Source organism: Rhinatrema bivittatum, chromosome 3 (genome assembly GCF_901001135.1).
Source record: "Rhinatrema bivittatum chromosome 3, aRhiBiv1.1, whole genome shotgun sequence".
NCBI lineage: Eukaryota > Metazoa > Chordata > Amphibia > Gymnophiona > Rhinatrematidae > Rhinatrema > Rhinatrema bivittatum.
In genome coordinates this window covers 361,453,582-361,480,649 of record NC_042617.1, presented here as the reverse complement: position 1 = coordinate 361,480,649, position 27,068 = coordinate 361,453,582, and the positions used below count along the sequence as shown (strand labels likewise).

The 27,068-nt window shown below is 43.3% G+C and overlaps 1 protein-coding gene across 1 annotated transcript in view; it reads left to right on the top strand.

The window, feature by feature from the left end:
- Positions 1–27,068, top strand: part of SPACA1 (sperm acrosome associated 1) — a 514,089-nt gene that overhangs the window by 160,471 nt on the left and 326,550 nt on the right. The window contains exon 4 of the mRNA XM_029595429.1: positions 24,982–25,088. Coding sequence (XP_029451289.1) covers positions 24,982–25,088 — 107 coding nt within the window. The remainder of the gene's footprint in view (positions 1–24,981; positions 25,089–27,068) is intronic.

Here is a 27,068-nt window from a genome sequence, read left to right as displayed (position 1 = left end):
AAAACAAACTACTACCATTACTATCTCAAGATAATTCATCAATTGCTTCTAGGTAAGAAGATGGAGTCCTATCTACAATAATACTCTTCTTGGAGTTTAAGAATTTTATCTGAGAAAAAACCCTGCAAACCAATAACTATTCAACTAATTCACCTCACCCAAAGTTGGATTATTAGGAATCCTTTTTAAACTGTAAAATAACCTTATTCAGATTACCAGACTGGAAATTACCCTAGGTGTTGTATGTGTAAAAGCTTGTGCGGAAGCAATTTTGTGCATATTTTCGTGCATACTACAAAGCGTTGTTCCCAGGGGTAGAGTGGTGGCAGGGAAATAATTTATGCATGCACTTTACATTTTCTAAAGTATGTGTATAAATGTTCGCAGGGATATTTATATCTCTCTCTAGCAGGTGTAAATGAGTATGCCTATCTGCATTAAGGTATGCGCAGTCCCACTAATTTTCAAAATGTATTTATCCATGCTGTTATAAAATTGGGAGCTTTGAGAAGAAAAAGACAGTTTTTAACATTAGCAATAACATCTTTGCAACTGGGAATATGAGCCAAACAACACATCTTGAGGCCAATATTCAGAAAAGCAGCTAACAAATAATTTATCTGGCTAAAGTTAGCCTGATAAGTTGTCAGGGATATTCAGCAGGATACATGTCCTGCCGAACATTCTCAAATAAAGTTATCTAGCTACATTTGGATAAATAAATTTAAACCTAGCCATCTATATTTGAATATTTTGGTTAGGTTTAAAGTTATTTGAGTACATGTACCTGGATAACTTTAGCCTGAACCAGTTATAGTGAACATATAGCTGGTTAAATGCTACAAAATCAAACAAAAAAAGGTGATCAGGCCTGCAGGGCCTATCCCTTTCCCCTCACCCAACAAAACACCTTGAAATATGTGGGGTTAGCACCTGATCCTCCATTCCCCAGCTCACCAAATTTTTTTAAAGAAAGAACTGGCAGTAATTTCCAGAGGCAAGCTCCCCTCCTTCCACAATATTTTTTGAAAAATCCCTATGACCTTCCTGCCCCACTCCACTCCACTCCACCCCACCTCACCCTCCCTACCTACCAACCTCTCCCAGACCCCCTGAAACCCCAACCAGGAGTGAGGTAGTATCTTACTCATTTTCAGCTGCTTCCAGCAATGCTTTGACATCAACGCTGGATGCATACAAGCATTGCTGTCAGAGTCAGTGCTAGTACACTCTTATGTAAACATGTTTTGTAGGGTAGGGGTTCAGCCCTGAAGGCCTAATCACCTTTGTTTTTTTTTTTAATTTTGCAGCCATTTAAGCAGCTATATTTTGAACGTAGTCAGTTAAGGCTAAAGTTATCAAGTTCACATACCCAGATAACTTTAGACCTGCTTTTACCAAGATTAGATTTATTTGACTAAACTTAGCAGTGCTATCTGTCTATATTTAAGCCCTGCTCCCAGAAAACTTCTTTTTTATCCAAATAAGTCTTAGCGGGTAATGACTTATTCGGCTAAAAGTTTTTTGATTAAACTTAGCAGTGCTGTCTATATTTATTTATTTATTTATTTATTTATTTATTTATCGGGTTTATATACTGTCATTCGAATTCATCATTATATATCCATCATAGCAGTTTACAAATATGAAGGTTACATGTTAAGGGATAAACAGAGTTTCAAAAAGGTTTAAACTGTTGTAAACGTAGGGGAATCAAAAGTTAGTTAATTACTGTTCTGGTTTATGTTTAACTTCATAGTTATAGTCCATAGTTGGGATAAGTTCATATATTCATTTAATCTTTAGGTTGAAGTGGAGGGTGAAGTTGTTGTGTTGTTCATTGGGTGAGTTGGTATGCTTTGTTGAACAACCATGTTTTTAGCTCTTTTTTGAATGTTTTTAGGTTTTCTTGAGTTCTGAGTTCAGTAGGTAGGGAGTTCCAGAGTTTGGGCTACCTAGAGAAATTGCTCTCTTTTGGGTTGAAGCGAGTTGCTTTGAATGCGTAGGAGGTGTTTTTAGAAGTCCCTTGTTTGCTGATCTGAGGTTTCTATTTGGGGTATTTTCTTGTTTTTCATATATAATTTTAAGGAGGATGGATTGTACTTTGTATTCAATTCTGAATCTTATTGGTAGCCAGTGTAGTGAGATATGTATTGGAGTGATGTGGTCACACCTTTTGGATCCAGTGAGGATTTAATTTAATTTAAGCCCTGCTCCCAGAAAACTTTTTATCCAAATAAGTTTTAGCTGGTAATGACTTATTTGGCTAAACGTTTTCTGGACAGTGGGGGGATAATATTTAAATCATAGATTTCTCCAGCTAAGTACTGAAATTAGTTGGACAAATCCTTTTGAATTTGACTTCTTCCAGGACAAGCAGGATGGTAGTCCTCACATGTGGGTGACGTCACTGGATGGAGCCCTATCACAGAAAACTTTTCTGTCAAAGTTTCTAGAACTTTTGATTAGCTTACTGAGCATGCCCAGCATGCCACGATCCCTGCAGCCACAGGGATCTCCCTTCAGTCTCTTTTTTTCCTCGCTGCAGTTTGCCTCGTGGTTAGGAGCTCTGTGAGAATTTCTCACACAATTTTCCTCACGGAATAAACTTAAATTTTACTTCAAAAAAGATTCCCTCCCATCGTGATAGTGTTTTCCATCGCTCAGTGATTAAAGTTTACTATCCACGGTTGGTTCTCGCTCCCACCTCTTTCGGTGTCCGCAGGCCATTGACCGTTTTTGGGCCTCAACTTTTGCCATTATGGCAACAGGTTTCAGAAAATGTCCGGAGTGCCCCCAAACCATGTCGATTATCGACCCACATGATGTCTGTGTGCTGTGCCTCAGCTCATCACATGACATGTCTCACTGCCCAAGTTGTGCCCAGATGACTCTGAAGGATAGGCAGGCTCGCCTCGACAAGATGGAGACTCTGTTTAAAATCAAGTTGACTCCATCAACGTCTACCCAATCATCACCAGCAGGAGCATCGAAGAAATTAGTCATCAATCCTCGCTGGGAGCACCAGGGCAGCAGTGACTGTCCGTCACCGACTCCATCTAAGGCATCTACATCATCTACCTCGGTGCTGGAGAAAGACTGGACTGAGCACCGAGGAAAGCACCGACACCGGCACAGATGCGAGTCGACTCCCGTTGCCGACACCGACACTGCATCGGCCTCGATGGCTATCGAGCCACTTGCAAAGAATACATGGCTAGAGGAGCCCTTAACACCCTCTCTACCCGAAAAACCAAGGCGATCCCCACCGATATCGGTGCCTGGTACTGAGCCCCCACAAGTCCCTGTGGAGGTGCCAGTAGTGCCTAGCCTGCCACCCTCTGTAGCTGCAATATCTACACCAGCTTTCAGGGAGGAACTGGACGGTTTCATCTGCCAGGCAGTGCTCAATGCTCTCCGAGACCTACAGCCATCGATGCCGGCCCCCATTCTGGCACCGACACCGGAGCCATCGATATTTGCACCGTTGCTAACCAGGCTGGATACACTCATCGGTGCCTTTCCAACACAACTTGGGCCACTGATGCCAAAGCAACCTGCAAAGCCTCTGAAAGCCCCGATTCCCATTCCGGGGTTCTCAGACGACAAAGGCATGGATTCCAGTCTTCTATCACCGATGCCTGAACTGATGCCTGGTCCATCAGGGCTCTTGGGACCGAGAGGCCCTCGTTTTCCATTGATGCCTCTGGTGCTGCCGAAACACTTATCTGTTCCTCCGCATCTTCCATTGAGGCCATCGAAGGATCCATCAGTGCCAACCCGTCCTACTGTACCAATCTTCTTCCCTCCTTCAGGATCTCGACAATAGACCTTTTCTGACACATGGGGCGATGTTGACACCAACACATCCACGGAGGATATCTTATCAGAACCATCTCCTCCAGAAGAAAGGAGAAAATCTCCCCCAGAAGATCTCTCCTTTGCCAATTTTGTTAGGGAAATGTCAGACACAATTCCCTTTGAACTCATTACAGAGGAGGACACACGCCACAAAACATTAGAGGTTCTCCAATTTGTGGATACACTGAAAGAAGTGATGGCTATTCCGGTACATGAAGTGCTAGTAGATCTGAAACATCGTCTCTGGGAGCATCTTTGTGCTGTTCAGCCAGTGAATAAGAGGACAAATGCAACTTATCTGGTCCAACATATTCCTGGATTCCAAGAACCACAACTGCCCCATCAGTTGGTGATAGTTGAGTCTGCACAAAGAAGCCAGAAGACTGGCGACCACACTATTCAACACTTCCTGGCAAGGACCAAAAATTCCTTGATATCTTGGGTCACAAGATATTTCAAGGTTCTATGCTAGTGTCATGCTTAACTGCATACCAACTTTATATGACACAGTATCAAAGGAATCTTTGGAAGCAGGTTCAGGGAATAGCCAACTCTCTTCCCTATAGCAGCAAGATAGTATGCCATAAGAACATGTCATACTGGGTCAGACCAAGGGTCCAACAAGCCCAGCATCCTGTTTCCATCAGTGGCCAATCCAGGCCATAAGAACTGGCAAGTACCAAAAACTAAGTCTATTCCATGTTACTGTTGCTAGTAATAGCAGTGGCTATTTTCTAAGTCAACTTAATTAATAGCAGGTAATGGATGTCTCCTCCAAGAACTTATCCAATCCTTTTTTAAACACAGCTACACTAACTGCACTAACCACATCCTCTGCCAACAAATTCCAGAGTTTAATTGTGCGTTGAATGAAAAAGAACTTTCTCCGATTAGTTTTAAATGTGCCCCATGCTAACTTCATGGAGTGCCCCCTAGTCTTTCTATTATCCGAAAGAGTAAATAGCTGATTTACATTTACCCGTTCTAGACCTCTCATGATTTTAAACACCTCTATCATATCCCCCCTCAGCCGTCTCTTCTCCAAGCTGAAAAGTCCTAACCTCTTTAGTCTTTCCTCATAGGGGAGCTGTTCCATTCCCCTTATCATTTTGGTCGCCCTTCTCTGTACCTTCTCCATCACAACTATATCTTTTTTGAGATGCGACGACCAGAATTGTACACGGTATTCAAGGTGCGGTCTCACCATGGAGCGATACAGAGGCATTATGACATTTTCCATTTTATTCACCATTCCCTTTCTAATAATTCCCAACATTTGTTTGCTTTTTTGACTGCCGCAGCACACTGAACCGATGATTCCAATGTGTTATCCCCTATGATGCTTAGATCTCTTTCTTAGATGGTAGCACCTAATATGGATCCTAACATTGTGTAACTATAGCATGGGTTATTTTTCCCTATATGCATCACCTTGCACTTGTCCACATTAAATTTCATCTGCCATTTCAATGCCCAATTTTCCAGTCTCACAAGGTCTTCCTGCAATTTATCACAATCTGCTTGTGATTTAACTACTCTGACCAGTTTTGTATCATCTGCAAATTTGATTACCTCACTCGTCGTATTTCTTTCCAGATCATTTATAAATATATTGAAAAGTAAGGGTCCCAATACAGATCCATGAGGCACTCCACTGCCCACTCCCTTCCACTGAGAAAATTGTCCATTTAATCTTACTTTCTGTTTCCTGTCTTTTAGCCAGTTTGTAATCCACGAAAGGACATCGCCACCTATCCCATGACTTTTTACTTTTCCTAGAAGCCTCTCTTGAGGACCTTTGTCAAACGCCTTCTGAAAATCCAAGTACACTACGTCTACCGGTTCACCTTTATCCACATGTTTATTAACCTCTTCAAAAAAGTGAAGCAGATTTGTAAGGCAAGATTTGCCTTGGGTAAAGCATGCTGACTTTGTTCCATTAAACCATGTCTTTCTATATGTTCTGTGATTTTGATATTTAGAACACTTTCCACTATTTTTCCTGGCACTGAAGTCAGGTAAGCGGTCTATAGTTTCCGGATTGCCCCTGGAGCCCTTTTTAAATAGAGCTATCCTCCAGTCTTCAGGTACATCTTCTAGGTTCACTGTGATTTGGTTCAGTCCATCTGAATCATTACCCATGAAAACCTTCTCCAGTATGGGTACCTCCCCAACATCTCTCAGTAAACACTGAAGCAAAAAAAAATCATTCAATCTTTCCGCGTGGCCTAATCTTCTCCAAGTGCCCCTTTAACCCCCTCGATCATCTAATGGTCCAACTGACTCCCTCACAGGCTTTCTGCTTTGGATATATTTTAAAAAGTTTTTACTGTGAGTTTTTGCCTCTATGGCCAACTTCTTTTCAAATTCTCTCTTAGCCTGACTTATCAATGTCTTACATTTAACTTGCCAATGCTTATGCATTATCCTATTTTCTTCTGTTGGATCCTTCTTCCAATTTCTGAATGAAGATCTTTTGGCTAAAATAGCTTCTTTCACCTCCCTTTTAACCATGCCGGTAATCGTTTTTCCTTCTTTCCACCTTTCTTAATGTGTGGAATACATCTGGACTGTGCTTCTATGATGGTATTTTTTTTAACAATGACCATGCCTCTTGCACACTTTTTACCTTTGTAGCTGCTCCTTTCAGTTTTTTTCTAACTATTTTTCTCATTTTATCAAAGTTTCCCTTTTGAAAATTTAGCATGAGAATGGATTTGCTTACTGTCTCCCTTCCAGTCATTAATTCAAATTTGATCATATTATGATCCCTATTGCCAAGTGGCCCCACCACCATTATCTCTCTCACCAAATCCTGTGCTCCACTGAGAATTAGATCTAAAATTGCTCCCTCTCTTGTCTGTTCCTGAACCAAAACCAATTGCTCCCTATAAATGTCATTTATTCCATCCTGGAACTTTATATCTCTAGCATGTACCTTTCCCTCCTGGGCAGTAGGCCTTGGGGAGATATCCTTTGTAGCAGCAGCAAGGTTTAGCAGCAATGAAGACACATCAGTCGGTATTCATGGTGAAGCGTCTCCCCGGCTTCTGGGAAGCCTCCCCTTTTATTGTACATTATTCCATTGCATAGCATAGCATACATACGTCACATGTTTTGCTTTTACATGTTTTCTACCATAAATGTCTGTGCTGACCTTCTCTCCGAGTAGGTGCAGGTGGGCAGAGTATTTCCAGCAGGGAGGGGGAGGTCACCAGCTGGTCGTGAGGCAGTTGTGCTGTGTTGACCTATTTTGCCTAAGTGTGAAACCCACATAAGGCGAGTAGGCCGAGAGCTGTTTCGGGGGCAGCTGAAAGCTTGCACTAGATATGCTTCCGTGCAGACTGATTTCCTGTTAGCTAGTGCCAGATGAAGGCTGCTTACAAGCTATTACTAACTGCGGTTGGAATGTGACATTTTCTGTTGCACTAAGCGTAGGCCCAAGAAAAGGACAGACATGGTGATAGATTTAACCCTTGACGTGGCCTGCCAACCATCAGGAGCCAAGCTCATGATTCCACAATCCTTGGTGTGAAACGATATACTACAAAAGGCCTTGAGGCTTGGAAACATGAGGTTCGTGCTGCTTACGACTCCTTTGAAACAGCTTCTCGCATGTCAGCGACAGGAATCAGCGCCAGGAGGTGGGCCTGGCTAAAAGCCTCTGATCTGAGACCTGAAGTCCAAGACAAACTTGCCGATTTGCCATGTACCGGTGAAAACCTATTCAGCGACAAGATACAAGACGCACTGGCTCAATTAAAATACCACAATGAGACCCTGCGGCGATTATCAATGGTAATTACCAAGGCCCCTTCTTCTGCAAGAAGATCCACTAGAAGGGACCCTAGGAAACAATTTAATCGCCCACGCAGATACTACCCACCTGCATCTCGCATGAGGCCAACTAGGCCGTCTCAGAGAGCAGATCCTTGACAGCCCAAGACATCCAGGCCTCAGCCACCACCCCAAATAGGCCAAGCCTCTGGATTTTGAAACTTATCCAGAGAACAGCAGCCATTCCACAAATCCAGATCCACTTTTGCCAGTAGGACGTCGAATTCACCATTTCATAACCAACTGGCTCAATATTACCACAGACCAATGGGTGATATCCATCATAACCCATGGATACCATCTAAATTTTCTCATGGTACCCCTGGACTCACCACCCAATCCACTGTGGATACACAAAGATCACACAAGTCTTCTAGAGTCAGAACTGTCCACCCTTCTGAGCACCAGGTGTGTGGAACCTGTGCCCCTGGGCACAGCAGGGCAGAGGGTTCTACTCCCACTATTTTCTCATTCCAAAGAAATCAGGCGATCTCCGCCCCATCTTAGACCTCTGCAATCTCAACAAATTTGTACAAAAAGAAAAGTTCAGGATGGAGTCCTGGACACCATGCTTCCCTTTCTGCAAAAGGAGATTGGCTCTGTTCTCTGGATCTTCAAGATGCTTACGCTCACATTCCAATATCCCCACATCACCACAAGTACCTGCGCATACTAGTGGGACATCAACACTTTCAGTACCGGGTTCTGCCTTTCGGACTTGTCTCGGCACCCCGTGTATTTACAAATTGCCTAGCAGAAGCTGCGGCCCATCTATGTAAGAAAGGCATACACGTCTTTCCTTACCTGGACGACTGGTCATCAAGAGCCAATCCAAGCAAGGAGCTCTCGACCCTCTCAAGCTCACTATCAATCTGCTACACTCTCTGGGATTTCTCATCAACTATCAAAAATCCCAGCTGACTCCATCTCACCTCCTGACTTTCATCGGAGCAGATTTGGACACCACAGTGGCAAAGGCCTTCCTGCCCAACGACCGCGCAGACACACTCTCCAGACTAGCTGTATCTCTGCGCATAAAGAAAACAGCCTCAGCCCATCAATTGTTAAAGTTGCTGGAATACATGGCTTCCACGGTCCATGTCATTCTTATGGCCAGACTGGCCATGAGAATAACTCAATGGACTTTGAAATCTCAATGGCTCCAAGTCATTCAACCACTTTCATCCCAGATTCAAGTAACCCACCAGTTAAGTTTATCACTTCTCTGGTGGATGAACAAAGTCAGCTTGTTAACAGATCTACCCTTTCAGCAACCAGTTCCAGAAATAACTTTTACCACAGACGCATCCAACTTGGGTTGGGGAGCTCATGTCAACAATCTTCAAACTCAAGATACTTGGACACAGCTCGAAGCAACATTTCAGATTAACTTCCTAGAGCTTCGAGCTATATGTTATGCTCTATATGCGTTCAAGGACTGCCTTTCACACAAGACTGTACTCATACAAACAGACAATACAGTTGCAATGTGGTACTTGAACAAGCAGGGCAGTACAGGCTCTTATTTCCTCTGCCAAGAAGCCATGCAAATCTGGGCCTGGGCCCTTGCACACTCCATGTATCTATGGGCCACTTATCTGGCAGGCATGCAGAACGTGGTAGCAGATTGCCTACGAGTGGTCTCTGGATCCTGTGGTAACGACCAGAATCTTCCAACACTGGGGTCAACCAACAATAGACCTCTTTGCATCCGAACTGAATCACAAAGTGGACAGATTCTGCTCCCTGCACAGGCAAAAAACAAGTTAGCCATGGATGCCTTTGCTCGCTCCTGGAACACAGGCCTCCTACACGAGTATCCCCGATACCACTGATAGCCAAAACTCTCTTTGAAGCTACAAACAGGACAAAGGGTCAATGATACTCATAGCCCCGTATTGACCTCGACAAGTATGGTTTCCCATGCTTCTCGAACTCTCGATCAGAGAACCCATTCACTTGGCACAGCTCCCACTCTCATAACTCAGAACAAAGGCATGTTATGCCATCCGAACCTTCAGACCCTATTCCTCACAACCTGGATTTTGAAAGCTTGATCCTCCAACCGCTCAACCTTTCAACTGATGTCTCTCAAGTGCTTGTAGCCTCATGAAAGCTTTCTACGCGAAAATCCTATCGTTCTAAGTGGAAAAGATTCACCATGTGGTGCACGCATAAAGGTATCCACCCCTTTTCCTGCCCCATGCCATCTTTATTAGACTATCTCTGGCACCTTTCAGACTCTGGTCTCCAGACTTCTTCAGTGAAGGTAAACCTGAGTGTTATCTCAGTGTACCACAAAGGAGTTGGGGATGCCCCGGTAACAGCGCAACCCATTGTGAGTAGATTTATGAGGGGCTTACTACAACTCAAGCCCCCTCAGGGGCCACCTGACACTGAATGGCCCCGTAGTATTTACAAAGCTCAAGCACTCCCCGTTTGAGCCTTTGCACTTCTGCGATGTTAAATTTCTTACATGGAAAGTTCTCTTCCTAGTAGCTATTACATCTGCTCGAAGGGTTAGTGAGTTACAAGCACTTGTCACATACTCACCCTATACCATGTTCCTACATGACCGAGTGGTCCTATGTACTCTCCCTAAATTCCTTCCCAAGGTGGTTACTGACTTCCACTTGAATCAGTCTATAGTCTTGCCCACCTTTTCCCCAAAGCCTCACTCCCACCAGGGCGAGAGGGTTTTACACATCTTGGATTGTAAACGTGCACTTGCATTTTACCTAGACCACACTGCAGTCCACAGGAAATCCACCCAACTCTTTGTTTCTTTTGACAAAAACAGACTAGGAGTTGCAGTGGGCAAACAAACGCTTTCCAACTGGCTAGCGGACTGTATCAAATTCTGCTATGAAAAAGCAGGCCTTCCTCTCCAGGGACAAGTGAAGGTGCACTCAGTAAGAGCCATGGCAACCTCAGTAGCACACTATCGTTCAGTACCGATTGCTGACATCTGCAAAGCTGCAACATGGAGCTCTCTTCACACATTTGTAGCACATTACTGCCTAGACAAGGAAGGACGTCAAGACTCTGCTTTTGGCCAATCCGTCTTGAAGAACTTATTTCCCGTATAATCCCAACTCCTTCCACATCCAATCTGCTGTGATTTTCAGGCTGCCTCATTTTTCCCAACAGTACACCAGTTGTGCCTGTTGCACAAGTTGTAGGCTGTTGGTCCACACAAATATGAGTCAGCCTGTAGCTTGCTAATCACTCACATGTGAGGACTACCATCCTGCTTGTCCTGGGAGAAAGCAGAGTTGCTTACCTGTAACAGGTGTTCTCCCAGGACAGCAGGATGTAGTCCTCATGAAACCCACCTGCCACCCTGCGGAGTTGGGTCCGAAACATTTTATTATTTTATTTTTTCGCTCGCACCTTTTGCTACAAACGAGACTGAAGGGAGACCCCTGTGACTGCAGGGATCATGGCATGCTGGGCATGCTCAGTGTTCTAGTCAAAAGTTCTAGAAACTTTGACAGAAAAGATTTCCGTGATAGCGCTCCATGTGAGGACTATATCCTGCTGTCCTGGGAGAACACCTGTTACAGGTAAGCAACTTTGCTTTCCTTTTATTCAGGCCTTCAGGATAAATGCCAGGTTCTTTTGAGCCTGCATCCCTTACATTTCATCTTTTTAAACTCTTCTGTAAACAATGGGGCCTTCAGTCTGCCCATGGAAGCTTGGGAAATTTCCAGGCTAGTTTGTTTAAAGCTTCTGTCAGGGCATCATGCCACATCTCTACCTGCTAATCTATATCTCTAGTCTCTAATCTTGCTAGGAGATCAGCTAATTCAGCTCAAAGCAATTCTGGAGTCAAGTCCTGCAATTTGCAAAACTATCCTGGTCTACCACAAAGGTAATTTAATGGTAGTCTGTGCAGGGAATGAGGATAGGTCTCACATCCTGAAATTTAAATTTTGCACAATTTTCTTCCTGGTAAAAAATTAAATCAAGAGTATGACCATGAACATATGCAGGTGCAAAGTATACAGAATAAAGTACTTGATGGGGTTTCAAAATAAAATTCCCATGTATACTTCAGTGGCTCTGCCCTTATCCCATCCCCAGTGTAGTCCCTTTTCCTCGCAGATAGGGAGGCTAATTTTCAAAGGGATTTTTTCCATGGATAAAAAGGTGTTCTTGGCAATGCTACCTATGTCATTGATATTACAGAGCCTGGTTCACTGAATCTTGTGATTGGGATACTGCCATCCCTGGCTATAACTTGTTAAAGGACAGAGAGGACAAAAACAATATCCAAGCAATTGAATTGCAAGGGATGTGGGCTGGAGAAGAAGCATTATGGACAGTTCTACCCCTACTACCCCTAACTTATCAGCTAGATATTCACTTGGATGCAGCTCCATCACTGCTTTCTACATTAATGGTGGGGGTGGAAGGGAAATAGAACCAAGAGCTAAGAGAAACAGATAAGTATGAGAGAAAAAAGTGTGTGAAGCTTGCTGGGCAGACTGGATGGGCCATTTGGTCTTCTTCTGCCGTCATTTCTATGTTTCTATGTTTCTATATAAGAAGATATGGGAGTTCCAAAACTCTGAAGATATGGGAAATGTATCTTTCCGCCATAAAACAGCTGCTTACGCATATGTCTCTCTCATTAAATAATTCTAAGATGGAAATTCTAAGACGGAAATTCTGTTTATATGTAACAAATCACAGAAAAAGTTGTAATCGACATTAATTCAAGCCCATCATTAACATAAAACATGAGGTTAGAGATCTTGGTTGTATCTTGGATACAGAACTTGATATGAAAGCCTTTATTAATGTTACCGTCAGAAAAGAGGCCCCAGACAACTTGGTCTGAAAAGAAAGACTTTTATTGCATGCAAGACACAGCTGAGAACAATGGCTCAGAAATCTGCGTGCCCCTCCCCTTCAGGAGCTGGCTTTTATACATTCCACATTTCTTATCTTTTACACATGCGTTCTACGCATTGCTGAGCAAGCATATCCCAGCTGAGGGGCTACTGACCCCCTCCTTAGACAACCTGGAACCTTCGTGAAACTTCTGAAGGAGAGGCTGTCGGGACTTGCAGTTCTGGAAAGGAATTTGCGAGTCTGCAGCAATACAGCCCTTCACATAATACATCCATTGTTCTATTCTAGGTTACAGACTTGTGAAAGCTTATCAGACATAACGTGCTGACAGAGAGTTTCTCAATGTCCTAACTACAACTGTACTGCAGGCAATAGACCCTCTATGAAGTAAGGAATTCTGGTACATGAAGTTCTGTTTGGCAGGAGTTTCAGGTTGTCCTCTGTCAGGTTGAAGCCTTCAGCCCCCTACATTCCCCCCTTTGATACTTATCATTCTCTATGAAAAGTATCACACCATCACAACGCAGCTGTGGAGCTGAAAGAAACAGAAACAAGAAAAATTAGCAATTTGAGTTCTCAGAGGGCCCTAATTTCCCAAACAGTCCCATGGTTTCTTCACGGGTTTGAGACGGATGGGCCCTATTGGCTCCATCCCCCTTTGTAGCCCGAACTTGTCATGTATGGGAAGATGGCCCAGGATAAAACATGAGGATGGTTAAACAGGTTCTATAGGCTCAGAGGAATACATGTACAGTGACGGGAGCTACGTGGCTTTTTTTTTTTTTTTTTTTTCGTTCAACAATGTCCTCCATCATCTGACGAAGGCTCTTAAATCCACCGATCATGGAAAACCAACCACCTTGACCATGCGATCCGTGATGTCTTGGATAACCTTGCTTTGGTCATCTACCTGTAAACAACAATTGGAGAGGTTAAATGTTCCACAAACCCTCCTTCCTGGGCCAGAAGGTAATCTAAAACCAGTCTATTCTGGTACACTGCAGTCATAATCTTGGTATTTTGTTTTGCCCAGAGTTTAAGAGCGAAAGCAGTGTCGTTGGTGATGAGCTCCAGGACTGCCTGAAGCCCGATTCGATGCAATTAATGCTGCTTGGAAGGGTTCCCGAGCTGCCCTTTTTTGCTGCTTCATCTGCTCTCTGATTTCCTTGACAATAGGGTTTGATTTCCTGGTGTGTGCTTTGCAATGCATTACAGCCACCTTGCGAGGTAGCCAAACTGCGTCTAGTAATTCACGTACTTCTGATGCATTGTTCAATTGTTTTCCCTCTGCAGTCAAGAAACCTCATTCCTTATATAATGCTCCATGCACATGAATTGAAAGGAAGGCATATTTAGAGTCTGTATAGATATTTACAGTTTTTCCTTCTGCCAACTGCAGAGCTCGAGTAAGGGCAACTAGTTCAGCTTTTTGTGCAGACGTTCCTAGGGGAAGAGGTTGAGCCTCAATGATTTCATCTTCGGATACTACAGCATATCCAGCAGAACGTATCCCATGAATTATTTGGCTGCTCCCATCAGTGAATAAAGTCCAAGCTCCTTGCCAGGGTTGATCCCTCAGGTCTGGCCTACTGGAATGTATTGTAGTCATGACTTCTTCACAGTCATGGACAACTGGTTCAGGTGCCGGCATAAGAGTAGCCGGATTCAAGTTTTTGCTGTCTTGTATTTGAATTTCAGGTGTTTCACACAGTAAAGCCTAATACTTGACGAGACGTGAATTAGTCATCCATTTTGGTCCATGAGTCTTGAGCAGTCCTCGACCAGTATTTAACAACTTCAGGTATCAATAAGCATGCGGCAGCAATGCTTCGAATGCAACCAGGCCATCCTTTAATAACATTGTCCATTCCTTTTGACAAATATGCAACAGGTCGTTCCCACGATCCAAAAGTTTGAGTCAATACCCCAATGGCCATGCCTTTCTTCTCATCTAGATGAAATGGTTTTGTTATATCAGGTAACCCTAGAGCAGGGGGTGAGATCAAGGCTTCTTTCAGTTGATGTAAATTCATTAATTCTTGTTTTTCCCATTGAAAGGGCTGAGATTCTGCTTCTTTGCCTCGTAATTTATCATATAATGGTTGAGCAATAATTGCATAGTTTGCAATCCAAAGTCTACAATATCCTGCAGCTCCCAAAAATGCACGGAGTTCCTTCTTACAGGTGGGTACAGGTTGAGCTCTTATAGAACTAGTACGAGAGATTCCAAGTCGACGAGTGCCTTCTCTGATACGAAAACCCAAATATTCCATTTCCACTTCACAAATCTGTGCTTTCTTTTTGCTTGCACGATACCCTTTCGAGTATAAAGTCTTCAACAAGTGTAGGGTTAATACCGCACATTCATGGTATGTTTCCCTAAATAGCAAGAGATCATCCACATATTGTACAACTGGCCCATGTGTGATCCAGTACATCTTCAGGTCCTTGGCCAGTTGCTCCGAGAACAGAGTGGGGTAGGCGAGTCCAAGTATACTGCTGCTTTTCTCCAGTTTGCGCATTTTTCAAGTGAAGGCAAAACTTTTCTGATATTCCTCTGCTATTGGAACAGAGAAGAAAGCATCTTTGAGATCAATAACACTGTACCATTTGGAACTAGAAGAAACTTGAGCCAGGATTGAATATGGATTTGGCACAAGTGCTACCAAATCTGCCACTTGAGTATTCACTTTTCTTAAATCTTGTACAGGTCGATAGTCGTTAGTACCAGGTTTCTTTACTGGTAACAAAGGCTTGTTCCACTCAGATCTGGTTGCCTCCAGGACTCCCTGTTTCAGGTGTTTCTGATTCAGATCCGATTACTGCATCTGGCGGCATATGGCACGGGGTATTGGGTTTGGTTAACTATTTGGGCGCCTTGCTTTAGTTCGATCCAGACCGGGGGCGTTCACGACTAATCCTCCAGGACAAATCCCGTCTCTGTCGATGATGGGGAATGTCTTCTGGGTATTGACTGGTTGAGGAAATAATCTCCATTCCTCCCTGAGGGGGCAGATGAGTATCACTGGATGGTCCCCGAAGGAGGCTTTAACTTCCCCTGTTGGTTGAAATCTCAATGTGGTCTGTAGTTTACACAGTAGGTCCCATCCGATAAGGGGAACTGGACAATCAGGGACGTGGATAAACTGGTGGGATATCATGGTCCCGCCTACTTGTATAGTTCATTCTTTATGCAGAGGGGCAGTGAGTACCTGACCTGAGACACCCACTATAGAAAAGGTCTCTTTCGTCGGGGGGCCGATTGGTGCAGTCATGACAGATCGTTGGCCTCTGAGTCCAACAGGCCCCTGATTTTGTTGTGTTCCCTCGTGGATTTCCATGAGAGGGTCAGTGGGGATTCTTCCCTCCCGGTCTCTTCAGGCTGTATGCTCCTTGTCGCCTCCCCCCGCCATCTGCCAGTGGGGGTTGTCCGATCTCCTTCCTCCTCGGCCCCTTTGTGTCGATGCAGGTCCATTTTTGTCGTTAGTATTCACTGCAGGGCTCCTGTATTTCTTTTGCCATTCTTCACAGTCTCGCTTCCAATGGCCTTCATTTTTGCAGTACGTCCGATTGTCTTCGAGAGTGGCGGCTAACAGTCACTTTCTCCTTCATATGTCTACTTGCTTCTCTCTTTTCTCTTCCTCTCTATTTCCACATACCTGGTCTGCTATAGCTTTTACCTAGCTGAGGCTCATGCCCTCAAAGCCTTCGGCCTTCTGCAGCTTCTTTCGGATGTCGGGTCTCTACTATTAAGTTCCTGGTTGCAGGGACGGGCCCTTTTCTTCTCTTCCTGATCCCTGTTCCCATACACCTCAAAATACGATGAAAAGATCACAGTCCATCTGGAAATTGAATAGGTGACCTGCGCCTGGAGGCAAATTAGTTCAGACGATGCTGAGAAGCTGCAAAACATTGCTTCCTACATACTTGTAAGTTTGGCATTGGGTTAATTCAATAAAGTCAACCTGGATCTGCAGGCAAGAATCCAGGGGCGCTTTAGGTGTGCAGGAGTGATGATCAAACCCTTGGAAGCCTTGTACCAATTACATTGCAAACACTAAGAACATATGGTATAGCCAGAGCCCTAACTGCTGTAACCAGCCCCCACCAGTGGTAAACGAACATAATTGCAGTATATATATGTATATGTGTGTGTGTGTGTGGGCCACTACTTTATCATTTGGGCCGAATCATATTTGATCTTGTTCCTGATCTTGCATAGTGGCCCCTCCTCTTGCCCACAACTTCCAATAATCCTTATCTTGCGCCTGCCATTGAATCAAAATTTTTAATATTAAGTCTTTGTTTTCTCTGTGTTTTTACAAACGGCATCCTATAATTCTCACAGTCAGAACTGCATGCTTGGCTGTCTTATCTTGCCGGTTCCTTGCTATGCCCTGCATATTTAACTACTGCTAGCCAAGAAAAGCTTTAACAAAGGTCCCATTCTTAATCATTTCTCCTCTAATTTTCCCAGAGACAGCTTCAAAATGAACTGCGTCAGCAAAAGAGAGTTCATACTTTATCATGCGTTCCAATGTAACTGCCCTGAGTCATTATTATCATTATTATTGGTTTTTTTAAAAAAAAAATATATATATATCGATCTTCTTATATAGAGAACAATTAAACTTGTTTGAATAGCATTACATATAACGCAGAACTTACAGATAATATATAGGAAACAAGTAAGAACAATAATTAACATAGTATTAGAGAATATTCTTATTGTACAGGTGCCCTGCAATAAATGAAAAAAACAATAAATAATTGACTAACCTGTGGATGTATCGAGTGAATACGCAAGGGAGCAAGGGAAGGATAAGGGAGGACACTGGGATGGAAGATATGAGAAAACTGAAAACTTCTGATTAACGCCAGCATTGAAACGCACAGCCATATTGAATGCACTAATATCTGACACGCAATGAAATGCATTACGCACTACGTACTGACATATTGACACGCAGTGGAACGCACTACCATTTTATAATTACATTTTTGTACTGTAATAATGAATTTGCTGCTATAAAATGTCCATCATATTATGTCTGTCAAATGACATATGCAATGGTCTGATTGTAAACTACGCCAGATCATCTTGTGAGTAATCAAGGAAATGCAAAACGCAATATCTTACTTATAATTGACACATTCGAAGTTTACCTTTTAATACAATGAATGCAGGAAACACATCTCTACTTTAATAACAAACTAAAATATCTTAACTCTCTGGAATAAGTAATGAAGGATCTTGTGCGGCATCTGTAAACCAAAAATCTCTTCCTATTAGGGTTTAAAACAATTAAAAACAATTTTAAAAAATCCCTGGTACATGTGCTTGCAATTCACAGATAGCAGCTACATACATCACAATCCTTAATTAATAATTTGAAAACCCAAACGTACCAGAGAAATGTTTTAGGGGTTAAATTGTCCCGCTGAGAAGCAGCCTCTGCCCAGCCAAACTAGTTAACTCTCCAGCTCCCAGTGCTCTTTGTGCATAACAATTGTAATGCATTATACTACAGCAGAAACCAGACACAAACAAAAAAAAAAACAGATTGCAAGCTACAAGTTCAGCCTCGCAGGCTTTTAAACGATAGGCTAACTGCCGCTGTTCAGTACACATTTATTAACACATATACAGATAAATAATTCACAATCACTTTTAATAAGTTTTCCTTAAGTAAAAATAGTCTGCATCACCAGAGTAGATCAAAAGAAATAATGCATTTGATCACAAAAAGAAATTTCTCTAACCGATCTACCACAGCAGAAATTTTTTTCTAAAGGTACCTTCAGCTGAAAATGCAGTGATTCTTTGTCTGATTACAGACAGACACTCTCCTTCATATAACAAGAAACCAATACCTCCCAAACCACTGTGGGGTTTCAGAACCTAGAATCTTCTGATTCCTACTCGGCCACTTGGCAGGGCTTGATCAGAGCCCCCTTCGATCCCGTGTTAATGGATCGGTCTAAAATTCCCAATATACTTGCCTGCAAAGTTCCAGATTCCGATCGTCAAGAAAGCCTTCTTTCCGGATCAACCAATCCCAAAGGTCTCAGAGGATCTCCGTGGAATGACCCCCTCAGAAACCTGATCACTGAACTCAGCAGTGGCCACTCACCAGGCAAGTCTGGGGGATCACTCCGCCACAAAATCTCCCGGACCGATTGGGGGGCCAATGTGGCATCCCCAGGGCCCCAGTCCCATCTGGGGTGCCAAATGTTACCGTCAGAAAAGAGGCCCCAGACAACTTGGTCCGAAAAGAAAGACTTTTATTGCATGCAAGACACAGCTGAGAACAATGGCTCAGAAATCTGCGTGCCCCTCCCCTTCAGGAGCTGGCTTTTATACATTCCACATTTCTTATCTTTTACACATGCGTTCTACGCATTGCTGAGCAAGCATATCCCGGCTGAGGGGCTACTGACCCCCTCCTTAGACAACCTGGAACCTTCGTGAAACTTCTGCAGGAGAGGCTGTCGGGACTTGCAGTTCTGGAAAGGAATTTGTGAGTCTGCAGCAATACAGCCCTTCACATAATACATCCATTGTTCTATTCTAGGTTACAGACTTGTGAAAGCTTATCAGACATAACGTGCTGACAGAGAGTTTCTCAATGTCCTAACTACAACTGTACTGCAGGCAATAGACCCTCTATGAAGTAAGGAATTCTGATACATGAAGTTCTGTTTGGCAGGAGTTTCAGGTTGTCCTCTGTCAGGTTGAAGCCTTCAGCCCCCTACATTAAGACCACTATCAAGGAGGGCTTTTATAAACTACAAATTCTGAAAAAATTAAAACCCTTTTTACATAGCAGTGATTTCTGTACGGTGTTGCAGGTCTTCTTTTAACTAAACTCGATTACTGTAATGCCCTATTGTTGGGACTCCCCGCTTCAACTATTCGACCATTGCAGCTGCTGCAGAATGCTGTGCCACGGCTTTTGACTAATAAAAGAAAATATGATCATGTTACGCCACTATTGATGGAGCTCCATTGGTTACTGGTGCAATTTCGCATTCTATACAAGAGTTTCACTTTAATTCATAAATTGGTCTATGGCAATAATTCAGAATGGCTAAATGCCTCTTTGCATATACACACTCCCAAAACGAAACCTCAGGTCTCTGGGAAAAGGCCTACTATCGATTCCTTCACCTAAATTAGCTCACTTAACCTCAGTTAGAGAAAGAGCCCTCTCATTGGCAGGACCAACTCATTGGAATACTCTCCCACTTGATATTAGGCTTGAGACAAATGTAAGCACATTAAAAAAAATCCTTGAAGACGTGGCTGTTTGAGCAGGCATACATGCAAATTGGCCAAGCTTAGAGCATAATTTCCCTCCCTATTTAGGTTTATTTTATTATTATTTTTATGATTATTTTATTTTAATTTATTTTAATTTAATTATATTTTTACTATGGAATTAGTCCATGATAATGTTTTAGGCATAACATAACAGGATACCAAGAGTACTACAAGTTTATGGATTAGACGCTTTATAAATATTAGGGATGTGAATCGTTTTTTGACGATTTAAAATATCGTCCGATATATTTTAAATCGTCAAAAATCGTTAGAGCCACGATACAATAACAATTCCCCCGATTTATCGTGAAAAAATCGTAAATCGGGGGAAGGGGGAGGGCGGGAAAACCGGCACACTAAAACACCCTAAAACCCACCCCGACCCTTTAAAATAAATCCCCCACCCTTCCGAACCCCCCCAAAATGCCTTAAATTACCTGGGGGTCCAGCGGGGGTCCGGAACGACCTCCTGCAATCGAATCGTGTTGTCTTCAGCCGGCGCCATTTTGCGCCGCCATTTTGCGATGACGTCACCGCACGCCTGCACGGCGACGCCATCACGCCCCTGACGCATGCCCCGGCCCTCCCGAAGCGCTCGCCCTGCCGGGGGAGCTCCTCCCACCTCCGCCCGGACGCCGGACCCCGGGATCGCGCAGGTAGGCTGATCCCGGTGGGAAACAGGGAGAGGTGGGGGGTCGAAAAACGATTCGCGGCAGCAGATCGCTCCCGGACCCCCAGGGACTTTTGGCCAGCTTGGGGGGGCCTCCTGACCCCCACAAGACTTGCCAAAAGTCCAGCGGGGGTCCGGAATGACCTCCTGCAGTCGAAGACTGCAGGAGGTCCAGTCCCCGCTGGACTTGAAGACAACACGATTAGATTGCAGGAGGTCGTTCCGGACCCCCGCTGGACCCCCAGGTAATTTAAGGCATTTTTGGGGGGTTCGGGAGGGTGGGGGATTTATTTTAAAGGGTCGGGGTGGGTTTTTAGGGTGTTTTAGTGTGCCGGTTCATGATTTTAACGATTTTCACGATATTTTAAAAACCCAAACGGCGACAATATGATTCCCTCCCCCTCCCAGCCGAAATCGATCATTAAGACGATCGATGACACGATTCACATCTCTAATAAATATTGACCAGTCATAATAGGCTTCATCATATGAGCACAATTGCTAGATGATTTGCCTTATTTTTAATCATCGGTCAAAGTCCAAAATAGTAAATAAATTTTTTGAGATATTTTCATTTGCAATGCATATAGGGGTAGATTTTTTTAAAAAGTGCGATCGCGTACTTTTGTTCGCGCAGCAGGCGCAAACAAAAGTACGCAGGATTTTATAAGATATGCGCATAGCCGCACGTATCTTATAAAATCCTGGATCGGCGCACGCAAGGCTGCCGATTTTGGGCAGCCTGCACGCGCCAAGCCGTGCAGCCGGCCTCCGTTCCCTCCGAGGCCGCTCCGAAATCGGAGCGGCCTCGGAGGGAACTTTCTTTCGCCCTCCCCTCACCTTCCCCTCCCTTCCCCTACCTAACCCACCCCCCAACCCTATCTAAACCCCCCCTTACCTTTGTCCCTAGATTTACGACTGCGAGAAGCAGACGTAAATCTACGCGCGCCAGCGGACTGCTGGCGCGCCGTCATCCAACCCGGCGGCTGGTCTGGAGGCCTCGACCATGCCCCCGGGCCGGCGCCACACCCCCGGTCCCACCCCCGGAACGCCGCGTCCTGCCCCCGAAACGTCGCGTCATTCTAGACGCGCCCCCGACATGCCCCGATACGCCCCTTTTCGAAATCCCCGGGACTTACGCGAGTCCCGGGGCTCTGCGAGCACCGGCGGCCAATGCAAAATAGACGCGCCGGCGCGGGAGGGCCCCTGCGCGCATAAATCCGGCCGGATTTGCGCGCACAGGGGTTTTAAAATCCACCCCATAATTCGTGCAATTCATGTGACTTATCTTGTGAACATCGCTGATAGTGTTAGGCTCAGAAGCCGTGAGTTGTCAACATAGGCGTGCCGGCAACATAGGCGCGCCGGCGCGCAAGTCCCCTTTTAAAATCTTCCCCATAATTTCTATGAGGGACTTATAGCAGTACTGTTCCCTACGGGTATTAAAGGGGTTTTCCCCAATGAGAAATTGAGTCAGTTGTGGGGGCTCAAAGAAGATATAAGTATTATTTGCATATTGCATTTGCAAGGATATTTGAGGAAAAAAGCCCCCCCCTACTGACAATACTTTTGATTTCAAGAGAAGAAAAGCCTTCCTTCTCTTTTGAGTGTCTCTCGAGATGTCTGGGAACACTTATATTCGACAATCCAAGAAAACAACATTTCTCTGCCTTAAACATAGCCTTAATAACCAGTTCGTTTCTGGCTCCAAGGCCAGAGTAATAATCAAAGTTGCAGGCGAGGCTTGTTCCGTTTCTGAGTTTTCTAATATTGCCAAGATGTCTATTGGCAAATTTCCTTGCGCATTTTCTGAAATCACCCCATCTCTTTGAACAAAGAGGTGGAAAGTTTATGAATCTTAAAATTCTGTTTTTTAGTTGATTTTCAATATTTTCCATTTTTACACCCAAGCTCTTTTTCTCTTTTATCATTATAGTCTGTGTTTGTTGAAGACCCTTAATTTGTCACATTAACTCACTGTTCCATGCTAACATTAGCTAGAGTCAGCATTTCTGCTTTCTCCTCCATTGATTTTAGATTTACATTTATCAGTTGTAATTGCTGCAAGATAGAAGCTCTCATTTCATTTATTGATTCCCAAATGATCTCTAGTGAGAAAACAGTGGGTCTTACCACACTCAGTAAGAAAGACTCCGGGAAAATTTCCTTGCTTCTGCCCGTCTCTCTCAGTGCTGAACTTTCCTCTCCGCAGAGTTGCCCCAGAAGAACTGGACTCCCTGCTGCCGTTGCACTTCCTGCGGTCCCTGCCAGGTCCCGCTCCGTGACTCCTTGGTCCGGTATCGCTCCTGCCACTCTGGTCGTGACTCTCACAGCTGCAGGATTTCTCGGCGGTGTACCTTCTGCGGGGTTGATATAGTGAGCCAGGAAGAGAGGGGAGCTCCTCTTCCCCTCCCCCACTCTCCAGCAGCTGCATACCTGTTCCTTGTTCTCTGCGGACGACGTGAGCATCCATGGGTCTGGTAAGAGGCATCGTCATGGGGGCCTCAGGGTAGGGTTCCCCCCTTGGTTTTCACTTCCTTCCCATCAAAAGAAAACTTGTTTGTAGGCAACAAAGTTCGTTTTACCCACGGAGCAAACGCTAACCTGTGTCACTGTGTGGCCATCTTGGATCCGCCCCCTGCGGCCATCAGAAACCTGAAAGGTTTTATTGATGCACAATCATCAAAGCTTTTCCTTTAGAAAGAAATCAATAGAACTAGGGGTCTTGAAATGAAACTCCAGGAAGGATGACTCAGAACCAATGTTAGGAAATATTTCTTCACAGAGAGGGTGGTGAATACCTGGAATGCCCTTCTGAAGGAGGTGGTGAAGATGAAAACAGTGAAAGAATTCAAAGGGGCATGGGATAAACACTGTGGATCCCTAAAGGCTAGAGGATGGAAATGAAGAAAAGGGTGCATGTGGGTAACTTGCTGGTGCAGCGGTAAATACCCTTATCCAATAAGCTTTGATACTGTTTATGCAACTCCATCATTGCTCTCTGCTTCAATGGCAGGGGGAAAAGGGGAATTGGATTCTGACAGCAACCAACAAGGGCCCCGACATTTACAGTCTGGTCGAAAAATAACCATGGAGATAACTTGCTAATGCAGCTGTTACTACTCATAACCAATTAGCCTGATACTTTTGATGCAGCTCCAACATTGCTCTTTGCTTCAATGCCAAGGGGCAAAGGGGAATTGGATTCAGACAGCAACCAATGAGAACCCTCACTTTTATGGTCTGGGAAACTGATAAGCATGGGAGTAACCTGCATGGCGTGGAAGATACTACCATAAGCTTGCTGGGCAGACTGGATGGGCCATTTTGTCCTTTTCTGCCATCATTTCTATGGAAACCCATAAAGACTCATCAGGTTGGGAGGTTTTAGGAAGTTTCTGATGGAGGGGAAGGATTCTGGTGAGAGAATGATGAGGGGGCATTGTGGCCACTGTTGGAAACAGGATGCTGGGCTTGATGGACCCTTGGTCTGACCCAGTATGGCATTTTCTTTAAAAAAAAAATGGGTGCATGGAAGAGACCTAGCATTTGTAGCCCACCGTTAAATTCAATATCAGGCAGTATGAAAGGGACTCTAGACTTTGCACGCAATTTAAAATTTAGGTGGGAGGGAAGATCTTTGGGTTCTGCATTTAATATAAACTTTGGGTAGCTGGAAGTGGGAAAATCTGAGGGGCTTTATTCCTGATTTTAATTTAAACTTTGAACTGATCAGAGAGGCTCATCCCCACTTTTAATTTAAAATTTGGGCAGATTGGAGGGGCTCTTACTAGCTCTTAATTTAAACTTTATATGGCTGGAAGGGGTATTGGAGGTGAAGTATGGGTTGGTGAGACTTGACTGGCCAGATTTGGCCATCTAATTTCTTTTCCTAATCTATTGCTACCTCCAAAACAGCCTAGAATTTGAATGACTAAAGTTAGCTGCATAATGAAAACTTGGAGGGTAACTTTAGCCACCAAATTTGGTCAATTTTCAAAAGCTTTGATCTAGCTGGATAGGCACAACTATGTTCATATTTAGCCAGCTGGATTCCTTTGAAAACTGGCCACATAGCACCTAATGTGGCAGAAAAGTTTTGTCTGGATTGGTCCTTCTGCATTTTGAATCCCAGTATTTTCTGGAAATTGTTTTCCTTCTGATGAGTGTGCATGTCAAAATTTCCTACAACTATGATGAGTAAATTTTTACAATTTTTACTTTTCACTGCTCTCTTTTACAAATTTGTGATATAAAGCACCTAAAGTGTTAAACTTATATTATTGATGTGAAGATTAGATTTTGTTACAAAATCATAAGCAAAAATAAATAATTGTAATTTATACTCTCCTTCTTCAGTTTTTGAGCATAGTGGTCTAATAATGTATGAGAAGGTACTGAAGTATCAACTAACTTTCTGTTCCCTCAGGGGGTAAACCACTTTCTGAGAGCCGTACAAGTGTAGAGCTCAGTTGCCTTTTTACAGTACCTGATACTCGCTTTACATATTCATGGAAGATATTAGTTAAAGACCAGGTAAGGAACAAGGCTTTATTACTTTGCACAAGAGCATGATGATCAGTGTTAGTGCACCATAAGAAATACTGGCAGATGAAGTCTTTGTTAGGTTTTGTTAATGAATATCATATCATGCTTTCTATGAAGAATGTTATAGTTGCAATATGGTTTTGAAGTTTGGCATCACAAATAGCATCCTAAAAGTATCTCTCTTATCTTATAGTAATTATGTGAAACACATAACAACAAACATTTTTTGCCATTTAGAAATACAATATATTTGAAGTTTTCAGAAGCCATAGTGAAAGAAAATACTCTGGATGGGTTCTTACTAGATATTATTTTTATTTTTTAACATAACATAATATTAATAATGTTTTAAATATATAATATATATCTATTAACAGGAAACTTGCATTTTTGGAAAAAAATGTGCAGTCCCAGACCATGACCTATTATCTGCAAAAACTGATTATTCAAAAATCAATTAGCTTAATGTGTTCCAATATACAAAAAAACTCTACAATCTTAAAACTGGTTGATGTCATATGCCTTGTTGTCTGGAAAACCCCCTATTATCCTAAACTCCTTTAGCAAAAACTCCTATTAACCGGAACTTCCATTACCCGAAAAAATCTATTATCCAGAATGAACCCTGTTCCCTATCATTCCAGTTAAATGGTGGTTAACCATACATAATACTATTCATATCAATGACAAATTTTGAAGTATTAACTATGAGGCCATTGTATTAAAGTATGCTGATTTTTGTGCATAATTTAGTAAACAGTATGCTATTTTGTTATCAAGAATTATATGCAAATAAGCCCAGTAATAAATTAACAAGTACTTTTTTCTACAAACATTTTTTGTAAAAGCTTCGACTACTCATTCAGGTGTCTTCATTTGTTTTGTGAAATCATGTTTGAAGTGCTTTTAATATATATTTTAACTATGTGTTCATAGCCAATGAGATGCTTTTATATAATTTTATATCACAGTTACTCTTTAGTAATGAATTTGCATTAAATATCATAGAAAAGAAAAACAACAGATAAAAATAGCAATTTGCAGTAAAATAGTTAAATTATACATTAAAAACCACAAATAGTGCAAGAAAAATTTTGCAAATGCAAGATTGCTTGGTAGTTTTTTATGCATAGTTGTGTTTTTCTGTCAATAAACAGAGCAGAATTAGCTATAATCTCCGGATGACGTCATCCAGTGGCACTGAACAGGTCTGTCTTTTGAAGCTATCAGAATTTTTGGATCTCTGCCGACTTCTGATACATCTTGGACTCCATTGAATTGCTGCCTGCCCTGCCCTCGGTTACATTTCTGGACTTCATTTGGACTGCCGCCTGCCCTGACCCTGGTATGTTCTGGACTCCATTGGATTGCTGCCTGCCCCGACTCCTGATACAGTCTTGGACTTCGCTGGATTGCTGCCTGCCCTGACTTCTGGTTTGTTTTGGACTCCGTTGGATTGCTGCCTTGTGGAGTTGTTCTTCTCCGGAGACCTGCTCCTAAGACCAGCTGGCCCTAGTATCCAAGGGCTCAATCTGTGGGGAATGAGGGCTGGTATTGGTGAAGGTCATGTTGGGTCGCCACATTGGCCAGCTCTGCTTACCGACAACAAGAACTTGCAAGGTCTCCTCCCTGCAGATAGTGACAACCTTGTCTCAGACTCAGGGTCCACTTTTGTAACAGTACTCAGCCTTTTGGCTGTCTCTAAGAAAAAAAAAAAAGAAAGAAAAAAATATTTAAATAGAAAGAAGAACATTCCAGAACACTGCATTGAAGAAGACTATTAGTAGATTCAAGTCCTGCTCATGTGGATAGATCATGTTCATAACAGATAGACACAAATTCTCTTATATTTGCCTGGGTCCAGAAAATGACAACCTAACTGCCCTGCATATGGCCAGATGTCTCCTAGGTCGCAGCAGTTTTGAGCAATAAAGCTAGCCAGTTTACAGCCTAAAAGCAAAGGTTGCT